General features: G+C 53.4%; 1 protein-coding gene across 1 annotated transcript; it reads right to left on the bottom strand.

The window, feature by feature from the left end:
* Window positions 1–10829: 10829 nt before the first annotated feature.
* Window positions 10830–14954, bottom strand: ZSCAN10 (zinc finger and SCAN domain containing 10). The gene is made up of 5 exons (XM_065893661.1): window positions 14559–14954; window positions 13929–14196; window positions 13638–13702; window positions 13427–13484; window positions 10830–12397 (listed from the first exon to the last, which is right to left on the bottom strand). Exons 1-5 carry the CDS (start codon window positions 14952–14954, stop codon window positions 10830–10832), a joined length of 2355 nt encoding a protein of 784 aa, XP_065749733.1.
* Window positions 14955–17990: the final 3036 nt, after the last annotated feature.

Here is a 17990-nt window from a genome sequence, read left to right as displayed (position 1 = left end):
GGGGGGACCGCCCGCCACACGGAAGGGACCAGATCTCCCACCGCGGGCCCTTTGTCCCCGGAGGCGGAGCTCAGCGAGGATGCACCTGGGCGGATGCGGGTGGAGTTAAGCCCTGGGAAGACCAAGAGGTGGTGACAGGACTAGCCCTGGCACTGAATGCCCCACTTGTTTGGCCTCCTAGTTCTCTCCTTCCCCTCCCCTGGCAACCCGGACTCCGGCCTGGCTTCGACCCCGCAGGACTCTTATTTTCCCGGAATACCTAGCCTTTCCCGGAGCTCAGCCGGCTGACTCCCTGCAGCCTTGGACGCGCCTGACAACAGCAGCTGTCCCAAGCTGTTCGGGTCTTTACAGGACAGGCCTGCCCGGGACGGTGAACCCCAGGCTGGCTCTCCTCCTGCTGCTCTGATGTTTCTCACCCTGCCCTGCTTCCATGAAGTCCCAGTCAAGCCATATTGGTGGGGACCCCAAACCCAGCCCTGAGACCACCCCTGAGCACTAGTGTCCCAAGTTCTGGGTGGACCTTCTTTCTAGTCACCACGCTGGTACCAGAAATGCCTATGTTCAATAGGACACCATCCTGTTCCTAAAACGCCTCTCCCCACCTCCACACCTGAGCCTCTGCCACCTCCTTCTGAACTGCTTGGCTCCGTCAGCTCAATGCTGGTGGAAAGACAGTGGACTGGTCCCTTCTCAGTCCAGGGCCACTGGCTCCTCAGCTTTCCTGGGTGATGAGTGGGTGGAACCTGGGCCACCTCATTGACCCCACTGCAACCTCCCCCCTGCCCACTATCCACGGAATTCAGGATCTAAATCAGTGCCTCTGCAACTATGCTTTTGGAATATTACACAACAGAATGACCCACTAAACTTAAAAATGCAGATTCCATGCCCTCACTCTGAATGCTCACTCTGGGGCTGGGGCCATGAATCTGCATTTGAACAAGCTGGGGTGGGGGTGGGGGTGGCCCTGCTGGGCAAGGGAGCTGGGCCAGCAGCTGTCATCTCTGTGTCTCTGCCTTGTGGCTTTTCTGTGTCTCTGCCATGTTCTCGTTCCCAGGGACCAACCCCTCCCTGTTGTCTACAAAGCCCAGCTGATGGCCTTGGTTGAGAGAGGTCCACCCCCCATGTGTGGAGTCACTTAGCAGCCACTTCTTTGGTTGGTACCCAGCTTCAGCGGCCCCACAGTGCTGCCCAGAGCTGAGGCCAGTGGGGATGTTGCCCACCTTGGTCACGAGCAGGAGACCAGTAGGAGGGCGACAGCCAGGTGTCTTCAACCAGCCTGGGACCTGAAAATTCAAGGCCACCAGCCATCTGGGCCTCTGTTAGGATCCTTGTGAAGTATGAGGAGGAGGAAACTTGTATTTGAAGAGCTTGTCAGCCCCACCAGGAGGACAATAAAAATGACGGGAGAGAAAGCCCTTCGTTTCTTCTGAGCACTGATGGAGCTGGGGTGAAGTTCGCTGGCAAGAACTTGACAGACCCAAATCACTCTGATTTGCAGAAGAGGTTGGAATCCAGCGTTGATGGGAGACAGGGTGGATGAGAATGAATGGGAGGAGGAACCCAAAAGTTGGTTGAAGGGAGCCCAGAGGAGGGATGTCCCATGTGAAATTTGAGGCTGCTTTCACTGCTACAATGGAAACTTCTGCAGCCTTTCAGACCTCATTAAGTCTGCTACACAAAAATGCCACATTAAATTGAATTATATTATTTAAAGAACAGTACAATCCCATAATAAAAATGTAAAACTTTTGTGTTTCAAAGGAGACCATCAGAAAAGTGAAAAGTCACCCCAGACACCCTTGTCCCTTGTATACCCCCTTCTTCATACACTCTCTCCCTAAATGCAGATTCTTTAGGTCCAAACAGGCAGAGCTTCAGACTGCAAGTCAGCTCTTCCAAAATGACCCTGCAGCAAACACTGCAGGATTCCACCCAATGGGGTCTCTGGAGTCAACAACTCAGGGACCGAAGTGGATGTTGTTGCCAGGGGCAGTGGGAGGGGCTGGGGAGTGAGAATTTCATGGTTGCGGAATTTTGGTTTTACAAGATGAAAAGTTCTAGGGATGGTGGTGATGGCTCCACGAGAAGGTGAATATATCTGATGCCTCAGAAACGTGCATTTAAAATGGTGATGGTAAAGGGTATGTGACATGTGTTTTATTTCACGTACAATAAATTCTTAAAAAAAAAAAGTGAAAAGATTGGGGAAATTTTTTTTGTGTGTGATACGCGGGCCTCTCATTGTTGTGGCCTCTCCCATTGCGGAGCACAGGCTCTGTACGCGCAGGCTCAGCGGCCATGGCTCACGGACCCAGCCGCTCCGCGGCATGTGGGATCTTCCCGGACCAGGGCACAAACCCGTATTCCCTGCATCGGCAGGCGGACTCTCAACCACTGTGCCACTAGGGAAGCCCGGGGAAAAATTTTTTGCAAATGATATATCTGATAAGGGACTTTTATCCAATATATATACACTACCCTGACACCAATAAAAAGACAAATAACTCAATTTAAAAATGGGCAAATGGAAAAAAAAAAAAAGGGCAAATGGGGCTTCCCTGGTGGTGCAGTGGTTGAGAATCCACCTGCCAATTCAGGGGACACGGGTTTGAGACCTGGTCTGGGAAGATCCCACATGCCGCAGAGCAACTAAGCCCATGAGCCACAACTACTGAGCCTGTGTGTCTGGAGCCTGTGCTCCTCAACGGGAGAGGCCGCGACAGTGAGAGGCCCGCGCACTGCAATGAAGAGTGGCCCCCGCTCGCCGCAACTGGAGAAAGCCCTCGCACAGAAACGAAGACCCAACACAGCCAAAAATAAATAAATAAATTTAAAAATGGGCAAAGGGACTTCCTTGGTGGTCCAGTGGCTAAGACTCCATGCTCCCAATGCAAGGGGCCCTGGTTCAATCCCTAGTCAGGGAACTAGATCCCACAAGCATGCCTCAACTAGAGATTCTGCATGTTGCAACAAAGATCCCTCATGCCGCAAGACCCGGAGCAGCCAAATAAATATTTAATTTAAAACATAAAACCTACTATTTAAAAAATCATTAAATAAAATAAAAATGGGCAAAGGATCAGTGTATACGTTTCTCCAGTGTATACATTTCTCCAAGGATATTATAGTACAAATGGCCCATAAGCACATGAAAAGATGCTCAACATCCTTAATCATCAGGGAAATGAAAATAAAAATCAGAGTGAGGTACCACTTCACACCCACTAGGATGCCTAGAATCAAAAAGACATAGGGGGCTCCCTGGTGGCGCAGTGGTTGAGAGTCGGCCTGCCAATGCAGGGGACATGGGTTCGTGCCCCAGTCCAGGAAGATCCCACATGCCATGGAGGGGCTGGGCCTGTGAGCCATGGCCGCTGAGCCTGAGCGTCCGGAGCCTGTGCTCTGCAACGGGAGAGGCCACAGCAGGGAAAGGCCCGCGTACCGCAAAAAATAAAAAGACATAATAGTAAGTGTTGATAAGGATGTGTAGAAGTTTGATACATTACTGCTGGGAATGTTGAATGATTTGTCATTTTGGAAAATAGTCTGGTGGTACCTCAAAAAGTTAAAAACATAGTTACTGTATGACCCAGCCATTCTACTCCTAGGTGGAATTCATGAGAAAAAGCATGTCCACACAGAAACTTGTACATGAATGTTCATAGCAACATTATTCATAATAGCCAGAAGGTGGATACAACCCGAAATTCCATCAGTGGATGAATGGAGAAACAAAATGTGGTCCATCCTTACCGTGGAATGTTGTGCAGCCATCAAAAGGAATGAAGTCCTGGTACACGCTGCCACATGGAAGAACTGAAAACACTATACCAAGTGAAAGAAGCCAGATACAAATGGTCACATACTGTATGAGTCCATTTATATGAAATGTCGAGAATAGGCAAATCTATAGAGACAGAAAGTAGATTAGTGGTTGCCTGGTAACGGGCACTGGAGGATGATGGCTTAGGGGTGCAGAATGGCTTTTTTTTTTTTTTTTTTTTTTTAGAATGGCTTTTTTTTTTTTTTTTTTCTGGCTGCTGGCTGAGCAGCGTGTCATGAGGGGATCTGACTAGGGATGGAACCCATGCCCCTGCAGTGGAAGCATGGAGTCCTAACCACTGGACCGCCAGGATAGACCCCCAGAATGGTTTTTTGAGGTGATGAAAATGCTCTGAAATTGATTGTGGTAGTGATGGTTGAGCAGTTCTGTGCATTGAATTGGGCACTTTCCTGGGTGAATTGTATGGTATGTGAATTATATCTCACTAAAGCTCTAAAGAAAATGGCTCAGTCCATGATGAAACACAAACTGCCTTCAGATGGTGGCCTTCATGAGACAGACATGGAGGGGCAGAGTGTCACGTCTCAGGGAGCCAGGTTTCCAGAGATGAAACCAGAAATACGACTTGCAGCTGAAGCAGGAGCTGCTCCCTTCTGTCCCTCTCACCCTGGAATTCAAAGATGGCTCAGGGAAGATCTGGACCTCCTGGGTGGGGAAAGGGGTTTTCAGACAATTGAATGGGCTCCTAAGGGTCAGGGGATGTTAGCTGGGGTCCAGTGAACCTAAGTGAGGCTTTCACCAAGGAGTGGGACTTGTAGGTCTGTCCCTCTTGGGCTCACACGAGTGGCCCCTAAGGAACCCTGTTCTTCTTCAAGGATATTACAGTTTGTAGTTTGTTTCCCCAAATTCATATGGTGAAGTTCTAACTGCCACTACCTCAGAATGCAACCTTATCTGGAGATGGGTCATTACAGAGGGAATCAAGTTAAAATGAAGTCCTTAAAAAAAAAAAAAAGTCCTTAGTGTATGCCCTAATCCAGTATGACTGGTGACCTTATAAAAATGGGGAATTAGGAGACAGATACATGTCTAGGGAGGATGCCATGTAAACATGGAGATGGCCGTCTACACGCCTAGGAGAGAGGTCTGGAACACATCCTTCCCTCAGGGCTCTCAGAGGAACCAAGCCTGCAGACACCTTGATTTCAACTTCTAGGCTCCATCGGGAGAGAATAAATTTGTGCTGTTTAGACACTGGTCTGTGGCAGTTTGTTATGGCAGCTCTGGGTCACTAATACAGTCAGCAGGGCCATGGCCGTGCTGGGCTGTGAGGAGCTGTGGCTGCAGCTGGGAGGCAGGCCAGGCTGTGAGAGATAGGGCCAGGGAGAGCCCTGCCGTGGTGGCTCTGGATTGAGGGGCTCCCAGAGGGCTCAGGGGCATCCCCCATATCTTAACCCGCAGCTGGGTGACGTCCTTCTCCAGAGCTCCAGAAGATTCTTCAGCATGCTGTCTCAAGTCTGGACTTTCCCTCTGCCCCTCCCCTCTCTTGAGCTGATGGGTCAGGGGTGAGGCCCGTGCTGGGCTCAGAGAGTCCCATCCCAGCTCAGGGTGGAGGGGCGACAGCCAGGGACCCTGAGTGTAAGGGAAATGCCCTTCTCAGTCCAGGCCCCCTAGACCTCTGTCGCCTCATCTTTCCTTCCTTCTGTCTCTTCCCCTCTCTGTCTCTGTTTCTGTCACACACACGCAAACACACACAGCTGACCCTGCATCCTGCCCCAGGGTGGCTCCACCCTCCCCCCGCCCCTCTCTCTTCTGCTCTTAAATCAGTGGATCTCAGGGGTCAGCAGACAGCCCAGCTGGGGCTCTGGCTGGAGGAGCTCAAGGTCACTGGCTCAGGAGAAGCAAAAGTTGGGGGAGGGGGCTGATCTGTAGCCAGAGGACTTTCCAGGGTGGCGGGACAGGCTGCTTCTCTGAAACCCTTTTCCTCACACCTGTTCCTCCCACTGGGTCACAGCAGCAGAACCCGGAGCCACCATGTGCTTCTCCAAAGTGAGTGAGAGCGAGTGATGGGGGGGAGATTGGGCCCTGGAGTCTCATTTCCCCCGTGTCCCCCACCCCCACCAGCCCAGCTCCCACCCCTGCTGACTGGTCCACATGCACCTGCCTCTGTCCCACCCTCCCTGGGCCCTGGGGGAGCCACCGGGGAAGCAGAGGGTCAAAGGCATGTGACCTGTGCCATCAACAGGGCCCAGTCTCACAATGACCCTGTTCGAATGCTCTGCTGTCACCATCCTGAAATTCTGCATAATTGTGGACAAAGGACCATACAGTTTTCTTTTGCTCTGAGCCCTTTCCTTTATGGAGCAGGTCCTGTTGTGGGCCAGTATTCCTGTCTGGGAGGTCAGTTATGGGGTGCAGCTCTGTGTGGGTGTCTGTGTGTGCAGGAGCACAGAGGAGTTATAGGACAAGGGTGTCACTTTAGGAATTAGACTGGACATGCTCATGGGGGAGCTGGAAATGGAGGGTCTGCAGTGTAAGAGGAATCAGCCATCCCCTTGGACCCTGTCTACACCCTGGAAACCCAGGGGTTGAGGCTGGGCAGTGCTTTCCGAGAAACTTAAAAATATTCTTCTCAGGTGCCTGGCCTCACTGTCTATTCTTTCCCTTTGGGGTGCCTTCCCCCCTCCCCCCACCACACCAGTCCCCCCACCTCAATTCTGAGGGTGACCAGACCAGGGAGCTCTGGGCCATGCAACACAGGGATCGGGGAATGGTCTTTTTGGGATGACCCAGGGCTGAGTGGTCAGGCTTAGTTAGAGGGACAGGAGATTGTTCCCACTGGCCCCCAAGGTGTTTTTTTGCCCCGTTGTGTGTAACACTGGGCTGACAGGGTGGTGCCCCTGGTGACACAAAGTGTGCAGACAGGTGCCTTGCACACGCTGTGAGTGGCACTGACCACCCAGGGGCCGGAAGGCAGTGTGGACAGCACCAGATTGGGACCATAATGTGGAGTCTTAGGAGGGGTCTGTGGGGCACCTCCCACCTCCATGGTGGAGCCAAGTGTCTGGCGGGGAGGTGCTGGGGCCCGGGGGCCTGCAGCGTCAGGGGTCAGGTAGAGCCTCAGACAGGAGAGGACAGTGCCAATTCCTCCCTGTTCAGCTCTCACCAGGACCACGGAGGGCTAGGGATCTGGGAACCAGGTTGACCCTGCACACTCAGTGGCAATGGTTCTACTTGTGTGTGTGTGTAACAGGTCTGGGGGAGTTGGCAAGGTCACATAAGCCTGAGTGTCACTGTTACCTCCACAGGGAGTCCCAGATAACATTACTGCTCTGAGGGCCAAAATGGCAAGAACCTCTTCCCCATGTATGGTTGGGGGATGCAGGAGGCCTGGGTTCTGCTGGGTGAAGCTGAGAATGTCCTGGCCCACCTGAGACGCAGGAGGGAGAAGGACCAGGCCTCTTTGTCCGACCAGGCCTCTTTGTCCCAACTCTGTCTCTCTTCACAGCATGAGTATGTGGACGACTTCTGTGATGACCTCCAAAGTCAACCCCAAGCAGAAACACAGGTGGGTCAGTGCGCCCCTACTCCCCTTGCCTCCCCAGTTTAAGTGTGGTGGGTGGTTTCTGATGATGGTGATGATGAAGGTGAAAGCTCAGCACCCAGTCTTTACACTGGACAAAATTCCTACCTGTGTGGCAGGTGAGTGCACAGGTGGGGGATACAGAGGCCCAGGGATGCTGAGGGAGGTGTCCAAGTCAGAGGGCAATTGATGGCAGGGCAGGGATGCCAGATGCCTGGTCCCCAGGCACGTGTGCTGAACCCTCACCTTGCGGTGAGGGGCCACAGATGAGAACAAGCTGGGGCTTGGGGTTTGAGACTGAAAGTGAGAGAAGGTGGGGGGATTTTAAACGGAGCGTTGTTTTCCCAGCAGGTCGAGTCAGTCCTAGCAAAGCTGGAGGTGAGTTTGGGCCTTGCCCGTCCCCCAAAGAGTAGCCCCCAGGGTTGGATCAGCCAGGTTATCTGGGTTGCTGTCTCCCTTTGGACTCACCTGGATGCATGGGAGGCCACAGTGGGGACCACAGACCTCAGTGGCAGGGGCAGGTGTGCAGCCTCCACACTTCCTCTCCCCAGGACCAACTCAGTGAGAACCTGCTTGAAGCTGTGGATGCTGAAGTTCACAACAATGTACCGGTGAGTATGAACCACTGTCACAGCCCCTTGCTTCCCCTCCACCTTGCTCTCTCTCGCCGTTGGCACTGCCATGTGTGCACATAGCTCCCCTGAGTGGGGGTTGGAGGGATGGCCCCTGAGAGCTCAGGAGGTGCAGCCTTGCTGGCACTGGCCTCCCCGCCCAGCACACAGTGGCCAGAGCCCCACCCTGAATTCACGATGATGAGCCCCGTGGGCCTGGTGCTGGGCTCAGAGGCCAGTATGCCAACAGGCAGGTACACCTCACCATGGTGGTTTATGCCTTGAGGGAAATTGAGGGGCCAGGCCCAGCCTCTGGGAAAAGTCCTGGTGTCCATGGAGCTGTTGGCAGGAAAGCAGGCAGTTTCCATTTGCGGGCTTCTGTGTCCCAGACTCTCACAAAGGCTTGGAGGCCTCAGCCAGGGTCAGGACCTGGGGCTGCATCCCCCCTAGGGGGGGTCCCTGAACAGCCTCCTATTCCTGCAGGAGTTCACCCCCGTGCTTGGTGAAGTGCAGCAGGAATTCCGTTGTAGAATCCGGAGGCCCTCTGGTACCGACAATCCAGGAGACCCGGAGAGGCCCTCTGGCTCTGACAATTCAGGGGACCAGAAGCCGGGGAAGAGCTTTCCAGAGAGAGCACTGAGGCAGTTCTGAGAATGGCTGCAGAAGCTGAAGCGGAAAGTTTTTTGTTGCGCTTGCCTGCCTGCGGCAGAAGGGGGCTTTCCGCCTACAGACCTTGCGCAGTGCGGTTGAGGCCATCTGGGGAGAGTTGAAGCGTTTCTTCTCTGTGGGGCAGGTCTTCAAGAGCCTCATCTAGGTCTAGGGAGCCCCACATGGTCCAGGAGGAGATTGGCCTCATGTAGAAGCCAATTTGATTTTCCCCTTCTCAGCAAGAATCTTCTGAAGCGAACTTTGCCCTCCTGCTCACCCTTGACCCATCCTTGCAACCTCCCTCACCTCCTGTCCTTCAGGGAGGACACCACCCTGCCCATCAAGCTCTCCCCACCCGGGTTTCTTTCTCCAGGTCTGACCTGCCTGTCGCTGTAGTGCTGAAATCCTAATAAAAGTTGATTGAACCAAATGGAGTGCCTGTGGGGATGGAGGCTGGGGGCCCAGTGGTGACAGGCAGAGTTTGTGGGTCAGATGGACCCAGGTGGGGGTCCTGGTTCTGGGTGAACAAGGACAAGCCACCTGCCTCTCTAATCTGTAACTAGGGACACTGGTCAAGGACTGACTCATGGTGAGGACTGGACCATCTCAGGCCACTGCATTGCTTACCGCGGTGCCTGAGGCATAGTAGGTGCTCAATAAATGCACACTCCTGAGGCACAGGGAGCTCTGGGGAGCGGCTTTGACCCCGCTTTTCTTCTCCTGATCTCCCTCTTTGGGCCTTCACCACTCCAGCTGGGGCCTCACAGCTCCTTGATCAGAGCCCCAGGAGCCAGGGAGGGTGCACCCAATCCTGGGCCAGGAGGGAAGGCAGAGTAGGAGAGGTGGGAGTGGGGTCTCTGGGCCTGTAGCCTCCCTCACCTGGGCCTGCAAATGCAGACTGGCCGATCCAGGAGCAAGGCCTGAGGGCCAGCCATGCTCACCATCTCTGAGGCCAAATTCCCTTCCCCCCAATCTCTCCAACCTCACCCCATGCAGCCCTGACTTCCTGCCTCAGGGTGCTCACAGAGTAGCTTTTCCTTTGGGGATTCTCTGCAACCCACTCTTCCTCCCAACCCCTGAAGGGCTGGACCTTCCCTAGGCTCAGAGCTTTCCCTCCCAACTGTGCCTGAGAACCACCTCTACTTTTCCCAGATTTGGGGCTGGTTCTCCTTCAGTTCCTTGAACTTTAGTTGATGAGTTCACTTCCTTTCCACAAGCATTTGCTAAGGAGCAGTCTTGTGTCAGGTTGGTGGAGGGGCAGTAATTAAAATATAATATTTTTTGAGTGAAAAGTGACAGACAAAAGCAGGTGTATGTGTGTTCTGGAGCTGGGGTGGGCAGCTTTTCTCTCCTGTATTTTTAGCAGAAGTCACATGATTTAAAATCTGTCTACCAGAGGGAGAGGCAAACCAAGTCAGCCTGATGGGCAGGAAAAAGGTGGGGCAAACCTACAAGGCAGCTTTGGGTTTAGAAGAGTATGATGGTTAGGGGTCCCCAACTGTCAACCTGACTTGGCTGTGGGCAGGTTAGTTTCTCCTGTTAGCATTTTCAGTTAGAATTAGTTACCAATGTTACAGAAGAAGAGGTTTCCTGTATTAATCCAGAATCTGGGATTTTACGTTTTATTCATTTTAATTAATTTAAACAGCCACATATGGCTGGAGGATACTGTATTGGACACGGAGGGTTAGTGGTAGACTCCAGAGGAGAAAAAATTCCTGGGTGAGATTGGTTGGCCTTACCAAGAGCTGCCTGTGACAGAAACCCTCCCCCCAACTCCCAACACACACACACACACACACACACACACACACACACACACACACACAACAGTCTGAGCCTTTTCAGGTGGAAGGAACTCCCCCTGGGCCTGCTCCCATCCAGCCTGCTTTGAAGGGGTGGGGGAAGGAGAAATGCATCACCGTGATACAGTGGGGAGGGTAAAAGGTGGCATTTTGGTGCACTTAAAAAAACATAAAGAGGGACCACTTTCAAGAAGGCTGTTTTACTTTGGGTATTTTAAAATACATTCCTGAGGCCTGGAAGAGTTCCCTGTGGGGACGGGAAGAACTACTGTGCAGGGTCGGTGGAGCCAGAGAGAGGTGGCTGGGGTGTGGGGGCAGCACCATCCACTGCAGCCTTGGAGGCCAGGCACGCTGGGGAGATGCACGCGGGACAGACCTGGCGGAACCAGGCGAAGCTAGTACAGGGTCTCCCGGGCGTGGGTTCTCAGGTGGCGTAGCAGGTGGGAGTTGCGGCTGAAGCTGCGGCCACACTGCGCGCAGGAGTAGGGCCTGGCCCCCGTGTGCACCAGCATGTGCCGCAGTAGGTTGCAGCTGCGGCTGAAGATCTTGCCGCACTCCAGGCACTCCTGGGGGGGCTCGGCCTGCCCAGACACGCCCTCGTCCCCCGCCCCGGCGTGCGTGGCCAGGTGGCGCTGCAGGTGGGCGTTGCGCCGGAAGCTCCGGCCGCACTTCTGGCAGCTGTAGGGCCGCTCGCCTGTGTGGCTGCGGCGGTGGCGGGCCAGGTTGGAGCTGTTGCGGAAGCGGTGGCCGCACGTGTCACAGACATGAGGCTTCTCCCCGGTGTGGATGCGCTGGTGGCGCGCCAAGTGGGCACTCTGGCTAAAGCCCTCGCCACACTCGCTGCAGCGGCAGGGCTTCTCCCCGGTGTGGCTGCGCCGGTGGCGGGCGAGGTCCTGCGTCTGGCTGAAGCTCTTGCCGCACTGGGTGCAGTGGTGGGGCCTCGGGCCGCCGTGGGTCAGGAGGTGGCGGGCTAGGCCGGCCCTTCGCATGAAGCGCTTCCCGCAGTGTGGGCAGCTGTAGGGCTTCTCGCCTGTGTGCACCCGCTGGTGGCAGACCAGCTGGGAGCTCTGACTGAAGCTGCGGCCGCAGACTTGGCAGGAGAAGGGCCGCTCGCCTGTGTGCACACGCCGGTGTGCCCCCAGGTGCTCGCTGCGCCGGAAAGCCTTGCCGCAGTCGCCACACACGTAGGGCCTGAGCTCGGGCCCGGGACGCAGGCTGCCCGAGCACTCGGAGCACTGGTGGCCCTGGTCCTTGGCGTGGATCCGCAGATGGCGCTTGAGGCTGGAGCGGCGCTGGAAGGTTTGGCCGCAGTGGGAGCACAGGACGATGGCTAGCTCGGGGGGCGCTGGGGTCTTGGTCTCCGGGGTGCCTGGGGGCTTTTGGTCCTGGGCGTGCGCCAGAAGGTGCTGCATGAGGCGGGCCCGGCGCTGGAAGCCCTGACCGCACTCGGCGCACAGGAAGGCGGGCTCAGAGGAGTGCGTCTGCATGTGTTTGCTCAGGTGCGAGCTCTGGCGGAAGCGGTGGCCGCAGAGGTGGCAGGTGTGCGGCCGCTCATCTGTGTGCGTGCGCATGTGCAGCTTGAGGATGGAGCTGCGGCCGAAGCTCTTCCCGCAGCACAAGCACAGGAAGGACCGCGCGCCCGGGTGAGACCGCAGCTGGTGCGTCTCCAGGCGGGCCAGCTGTGGGAAGCTCACCCCACAGTCTGTGCAGATGAACTTTATCTCCGGCTCCGACTTGGGGGTGCCCCCAGCCACTTTGACCTCCAGAACTTCACTCCTGTCGGGAGGGGACATTTCTCCACTGGGGCCGCCCACCTCAGGGCCCGGGCCGAGCGACTGAGTGTGGGGCTCTTCTGCCACCCTGGGACTCTCTGCCTGAGACTTTGCTGAGATGGCAGCAGGCCAGGACACCCCTTTCGGTTCCTCTTCTTTAAACGCCTCGTCTGGGGTTCTGCCTCCAAATCCTGGGAAAGAAGCAGAAAACAGGACAGGTCAGGCCTTTTCGGAGGCGCTTCTGGGAATTGCCAGAACCTCAGTGCCTAGAAGCAGAAAGAATCCCAGAATCCTGCAAAGCTGGTAGGTGGGCAGAGGGTGGGTAAAAACCAAATAACATACAGTTTACCATTTTAAGGTGTATAATTCTGGTCCATTAGGTCCATTCAAAATGTTGTGCAACCATCACCACTATCTATGTCATTCTCCCAAATGGAGACCCATACCCATTAGCAAGCCCTCCCGTGACCACCTATTTTATTTTATTTTAGCTGTTGTAATTAATTTTACTGAAGTACAGTTGATTTATAATATTGTGTTAATTTCTGCTGTACAGCAAATGGATTCAGTTACAGATATATTCTTTTCCATTATGTTTTATTAGAGGGTATTGAATATAGTTCCCTGTGATGTACAGTAGAACCTTGCTGTTTATCCAGTCTATATATAATAGTTTGCATGTGCTAATCCCAAACTCCCAATCCATCCCTCCCTCCCACTCCCTTCCACTTGGCAACCACAAGTCTGTTCTCTATGGCTGTGAGTCTGTTTCATAGATCAGTTGATTTGTGTCATATTTTAGATTCCACATATAAATGATATCATATGGTATTTGCCATGACCACCTTATTTATTTATTTATTTATTGGCCATGCTGCACAGCTTGCGGGATCTTAGTTCCCTGACCAGGAATTGAACCTGGGCCCACGGCAATGAAAGCCCAGAGTCCTAACCGCTGGATGGCCAGGGAGTTCCCGACCACCTATTTTAAAAGCTCAGAGTTTTGGGGGTTGATGATTAGACCCAATGAGCCTTAAAATAGCCCTGTATAGATACAGACATATCAATATATATCTATGTAGATATATATATCAGTATATATTACCTCATCAAAATAGTCCATTTTTTGCCAAAGAGGTCAAAAAGTCAGGTAGGGACCACCCTTGACAGGCAAAGAAAAACCCTTCAGTGGTCATAAACCCAGGAAAAAGGCCTCTTACCCAGAGGATGCACAGGCCAAGCCTTCTTTGCTGGGACATCTTCAAAGGTTAGGGACTCCTGTGACCAAAGGAGGGGCAGAGATTGTCACTAAGTGAGGAATGGGGCTCTAGGACCTGAGGGGGATGAAGAACTTTCAAGGTTTAAATTAAGAAAAACATGGATTTGCTAAAACTTCAGAGGCAGAGAACTGAGGGGACCAGTCCGGCTCACCAGCACAGCTGCTAGCTCCTGATCTCCAGAGTTCTCCTCTGGCCACAGCTCAGGGCCCAGGGCGGCTGACAGCACTGGGGGAGAAAGAAAGAGCTGTTAGAAGCCAGTCCTACCACCATGTGGCTCCGAGGACGTGCACCCATCATCAGAGCCCCGTGACAGGCATCTTGGCTCTCCCCCATTCCTGTCAACTAGGGAGGCTGCCCCCTTCCTTCCCCACCCTCACCCACCTGGCCCCTCAGCTCCCACCGCACACCAGGCCTCCACCTTCCTTAGGCCCCAGCTCCTCACCACTCTCTTTCGGGGCCTGCAATGTTTTCTTGGGACCTGGGCTCAGTGGCTGCTTTGAACTTGGGGGACATCTCCAGGCCCCCATCTCAGCAGGCTTGGAGGGCACTGGCTGGGACAGCGAGAGTTCCTGCGATGGCTCCAGGGCTGGAGGCCCTTCTGAGGGCACTTCCTTCTTGGGGCTGTGGCTGGAGACTTGGAAAGAGCCCCCCTGTTCCTCCAAGGTGACCTCTGCACGGGGACAATTCTTGCCAGCATTAAAACTAAAATCCTGTTCAGAACACATCCATGTTAGGTGACAGACAGGACGGTAATCCAAGTCCTACTAACTCCCTAGGGCCATGGGACTGAGGAAAGGTGAGGGTCAGACAGGGAGGGAGTTAGGAGGTCAAGAAGGAGCCGGCAGAGGAAGGAAAGTGGGGTTTAGTGACTTCTATTTTTTTGGCCTCACTGCGCGGCGTGCAGGACCTTAGTTCCCCGACCAGGGATCGAACCCACACCCCCTGCAGTGGAAGCGGGGAGTCTTAATCACCGGGCTGCCAGGGAAGTCCCAGCTCAGTGATTTCTTAATGGGGTGATAAAGTCATTGTCTTTCCACCTGCTGTCCAGCCCGCCTGGCTGCCCGCTTCTTACCAGCGGCCCCACATTGCTGGATTCCCTCTGGACACCCTCCAGCAGCAACACCACCTCTTCGCCATCCCTAAGCTGCTGGCCCTGAAGCCGGGCCAGGAGGTGGGGGGGCAGCACGCTCAGGAACTGCTCCAGCACCAGCAGCTCCAGGATCTGCTTCTTGGTGTGCAGAGCCGGCCGTAGCCAGTGGCTACAGAGCTCCCGGAGGCGGCTCAGGGATGCCCTCGGCCCCATGTCCTCCTGATACTGGAAGCACCTGAAGAGCTGGTGAGCCACCTCGGGCCGGGGCCTGGCCTCTGGCCGCCTGGGGTCCTCCTGGCCGGCAGCCTCTTCCTCCTCCAGTTTGACTGCTCCGAGCTGCTCTGGCTCCCGTGCAGCTGGGCCTGGTTCTGCAAGCATCCTTCACCTTGGCGATGCCTCACAGTGGTTGCTTCAACTCTTGGGTCTCTCTCTCTCGGCTCCCACACCTGGGGTGTTAAGGGATGCCTACAGATGTGGCCTCCAGAGGAATCGTTTCTCGAACTGGTCACGAGTAGTGGCTCAGCCTGACCAACACACCAAAAGGCAGAGAAAATGGATTATTTAGTATTCTCATTCCCTCCTGCAGCATTTAGAAGTTCACCTCACTTTACCCCAGTGATCAAAGTTGGCATTCCTGAGAGAGGACAGTCTGGCTTTCCCTGCCTCTTGATATGGTGCCACGGGGAGTACCTGGCACCACCGAAGATGGATCCTTGCCAAAAATGTTTCATCGTGATCCAATCCAGCCTTTAGACCCAACTTCCAGGTTAAAGGGCATTGCAGGGAATAAAAACAAGTTGGCAGAGAGGCTAAGAGTGATGGTGTTTAAAGGTACAAACTTGTAACAAGTAGTAAATAAGCCATAGAGATCTAATGCACAGTATAACAAATGCAGACAATATTGTACTATAATATAATTATATAATATGAAACATATCATTACATTACAATCATATTATAACATATAAATGCTGTATATCTTAAACTTGCTTAAGGTTATATGTCAAATTTATAAAAAACAACAACAACAAACAAATAAGTCAAATGTCCCTTGAGGAAACGACCAAACAAATCCCAAAGACAGGACATTACGGGAAACAAGTGGCCCAGGTTCTTCTGAGTCTGTTATGAAAAATAAGTGCCTGGGGCTTCGCTGGTGGCGCAGTGGTTGAGAGTCCGCCTGCCGATGCAGGGGACACGGGTTCGTGCCCCGGTCCAGGAAGATCCCACATACCGCGGAGCGGCTGGGCCCGTGAGCCATGGCCGCTGAGCCTGCGCGTCTGGAGCCTGTGCTCCACAACGGGAGAGGCCACAACAGTGAGAGGCCTGCGTACCGCAAAATAAATAAATAAATAAAATTAAATTTTAAAAAGTGCCTGTAGGGCACACATTGATCTAGAGGAGACTAACAGCTGATATAACCAAATGCACGAACATTGATTGGATCCTAATTTAAAACAAAAAACAAAAGGCTCTAAAAGCTATTCTGGGGTCAGTTGGGGAAATCTGAATATGGGTGCAGCACTAGGGTGATAATGGAGATGACTACCAACTTCTGAGATGAGATTCCAGTGTTGTGGTATGTAGGAAATTTCTTTATTCTTAGAAAATGTTGAAGGGTTTGGAAGTGATGGAGCAATGAGGATTCAGCCACATTTATGGATCAACAAGGCAAATGTGGCAAAATTATAGCAATTGTTGAATCTGGGAGATGGGTGTATGGATTCACCCATTCATTGCATTGCTCTTTCAACTTCTTTGGAAGTTTGAGAATTTTAAAGATAAAAGGTTGGCAGGAGCGGGGAGTAGTTCATGCATGTGATTGCTCTTTGACCAGACTTCTGGACCCTCACTTTCTGGCTCTGGATGTGGTTCTCAGCAGTTAAGGCCAAGGCCACCCAGCTGACCAGTGCAGGGCTGAGCTCCCACCTGGTGTTCCAATCTCCTTCCCTCCCTGGGTTCCATCCCTAGAGACAGGCTGGGATGAGCCGGGGAACTGGGATGGGTGGGTGGGTCTCCACATGGGACTTAAGCTTACTGCTTGCAGAAGTCTGCGACAGATGTGTTCCCAAGGCAGGCCAAAGCAGTCTCACTCACTTCAGAGGCCTCTAGTGGGTGCACCCTTGGGAGCTGGGTGATGGCAGGAGAGGCAGTCATTTCCCTTTCTTTCCTAATTTTTTTTTTTTTTTTTTTTAGTTCTGGATTCTTCCTTGGTCTACCCCTCTGGGAGGTATCCATCCCAACCCTGTGAGTCGGACTAGCATTAAAAAAAAAGTGTTTCTAACTGACCAACAGGGGGCACTGGTTCCATAGGACTATTCCTTCCTTTTGGGGTAGCCAAGACCTACCTAGGGGGAGCTGACCCAAGTTCAGCACCCACAGGGGACTCAGTTCAGTCATTCAGCACAACCCAGAAGGCTTATTCTTTGGATATGGAAACCCAATTTCCAACGTGTCTCTGCCCTCCCTGCTCTCCAGCTTCAGGACTGCAAATGAGCTTCTCCCAAACCTGTCCCCCACCCCCACCAGGAACATCCCAGGCAGAGGAATGGGAAGAAACCCTCTTGCATCACTTCCCACCACATAAAGGGAGTGGAGTGGTGCCCGACCTGCTAGAGAGTACACGTCGGGTGTGCCTAATGAGAACACCTTACTCTTCTCATTACTGAGTAAAAATACAAACAACCACAGCTAACAGCTAGTCCTATCACTGACCCATTTTACAGCCCAGGACACCCAGGCTCAGAGGTACAGACATTTCCCCAAGACAGCCCAGCCTTGACAATGGAGCCAGGGAGAAGTCAGCCTGGTCAAGAGCTTTGGATAGTTTAAGTCCCCTTCATTCAGGGCTGAGGGATCTCTGAACCTCCTTTAGAGGTGGGGTGAGTGGGGTATGATGTGGTAAAAGAACAAAGGAAACCCGTGTGTTTTAAGTCTGGGCCTAGCACTTAAAACACAGGGAGAGGTTTGTGATGCTAAAACACAGACCCAGGCCTACTTGCTGCCCACCTGACCAGCCTCCCTCCACCTCCCTCCAGCATCTTCCCAGCTTCCCTCCCTCTCCCCCACCTACCCACTCCCTCCAGCCGGTCTGCAGTCTCCCCCCACCACTCCAGAATCTCCCCAGCTTTCCCCTACCTCCATTCTCTCCCCCACAGCCTTGTCCAACGTCCGTTCCTTCCTGCACTTTGGCACATGGGGCTCCTTCCACCCACTGGCACCTCTCTTCTGGGACTCCACACACACCACCCACCTGGCTACCTTGCAGTTTTAATTACTGAGGAATGCATGAAAAAATGTCTGGTGCAGAAAAGGTCTTTACTAAATGTTCAGGAAAATGGGTTTTTGTTTTATTGTGTTTTGGTAGCATGAGCAAAATAATTAGAGAACCAATCACGTGGGATCAGGAACCCT

The sequence above is a fragment of the Phocoena phocoena genome, chromosome 15, assembly GCF_963924675.1.
Source record: "Phocoena phocoena chromosome 15, mPhoPho1.1, whole genome shotgun sequence".
NCBI lineage: Eukaryota > Metazoa > Chordata > Mammalia > Artiodactyla > Phocoenidae > Phocoena > Phocoena phocoena.
The sequence above is the reverse complement of the archived record's forward strand: the minus strand, read 5'-3'. Positions and strand labels throughout refer to the sequence as shown.